At 48.1% G+C, this 1,136-nt stretch overlaps 1 protein-coding gene across 1 annotated transcript; it reads right to left on the reverse strand.

Moving 5' to 3' along the window:
• Window positions 1-68: 68 nt before the first annotated feature.
• On the reverse strand, window positions 69-481 carry PPTG_23647 (hypothetical protein; the record flags this gene model as incomplete). The annotated part of the gene is made up of 2 exons (XM_008912276.1): window positions 69-114; window positions 177-481. The coding sequence occupies 2 exons, from the start codon at window positions 479-481 to the stop codon at window positions 69-71; spliced, it is 351 nt and encodes a 116-aa protein (XP_008910524.1).
• Window positions 482-1,136: the final 655 nt, after the last annotated feature.

Consider the following 1,136-nt stretch of genomic DNA (forward strand, 5'->3'; position numbering starts at 1 on the left):
CCGGCATTCGATGAAACTTCCCATCCGATTGCCAATGATGAGTAATGCTTGTAGGATCAGACGAAGTCTCAGGTTGCTGTAAGGTTGTATGGCTCTGCCATAATCCAGCCTGCTCTAGAATTGACGGAATTGTAGCCCCTACGTTATCCCTCATGATACTGTGTTGTGTAACACACTTATCATCTAGTAAATTAGAGAAACCATCGAGAAGTGCAGTCGGAAGCTCGGTCAGCGCCTTGCGAGTTTCAACATGCTGTCGATAGAGTTCAACGTGCGGAGGGATTCCCGTCGGCCGCATCCAGGTGCTCTCTCCTGTATTTAGTAGGGTCGTGAGTTGATCCAAAACATCAGAGTTGCGAAATACGTAGGACGTAAATACAGCGTGCTTCGACTTCAGATTTTCACGCAGAAATGTAGCATTGGCCGCAATTGAAGCCAGGCAGAGTTGAAGCACAGGCGCGATATGCGCATCTCCAGCCATGACAGGAAACATATTTCTCGTGCATTTTTTTTTTACAAAGTCGTCGAGAGGGTCATCAAAATGGGGAGGTAATTCGCCAAAATGTGAGCTGTTTTGAGGCAGCCCTGCCACAACTTGACCGAGATATTGGTCGCCAGCAGATTCATACCGAAAGTATCGTCTTGCACTCCACCAAGCGACCAGCCACATCGAAGACAAACACTAACTATCGATGGCCCACCTGTACTCCCGCTACTCGCAAATGTAGCCACTCCTTTCCGAATACAATGCGTTCCGTAAACTTTCTCGCCTGTCATGTCTTGTAGCAAGGTGCTTATTGTCTTGCTGATTCGAGATTTTTGGTTGGAGCCGGGGAAGACCTTTCCGTGTATAAGAGTTGAATTGGACGCCAAGTACAGCCACAATGCGAGCATCCAGCAGCATGATGGCTGCAATGGATTTGCATAAATGTGACGGGGGTCCTTTGGGCCCGATCCTTCTTGGTTTGTCTTGGTTTTGTGGAGTACACAACCCACGCTGTCGTCAGCACAATGCAAGTGCGTCAGATGCAGTGTATCCACCGACACAGATCAACACATCAGATTCCATTGTGTCAGTAGGAAAAGATGCGAAAATCCATTGTCTTCCAGAGCCAAAGTGAGTTTTGCCAGCTGAG

The sequence above is a fragment of the Phytophthora parasitica genome, assembly GCF_000247585.1.
Source record: "Phytophthora parasitica INRA-310 unplaced genomic scaffold supercont2.45, whole genome shotgun sequence".
Lineage (NCBI taxonomy): Eukaryota > Oomycota > Peronosporomycetes > Peronosporales > Peronosporaceae > Phytophthora > Phytophthora nicotianae.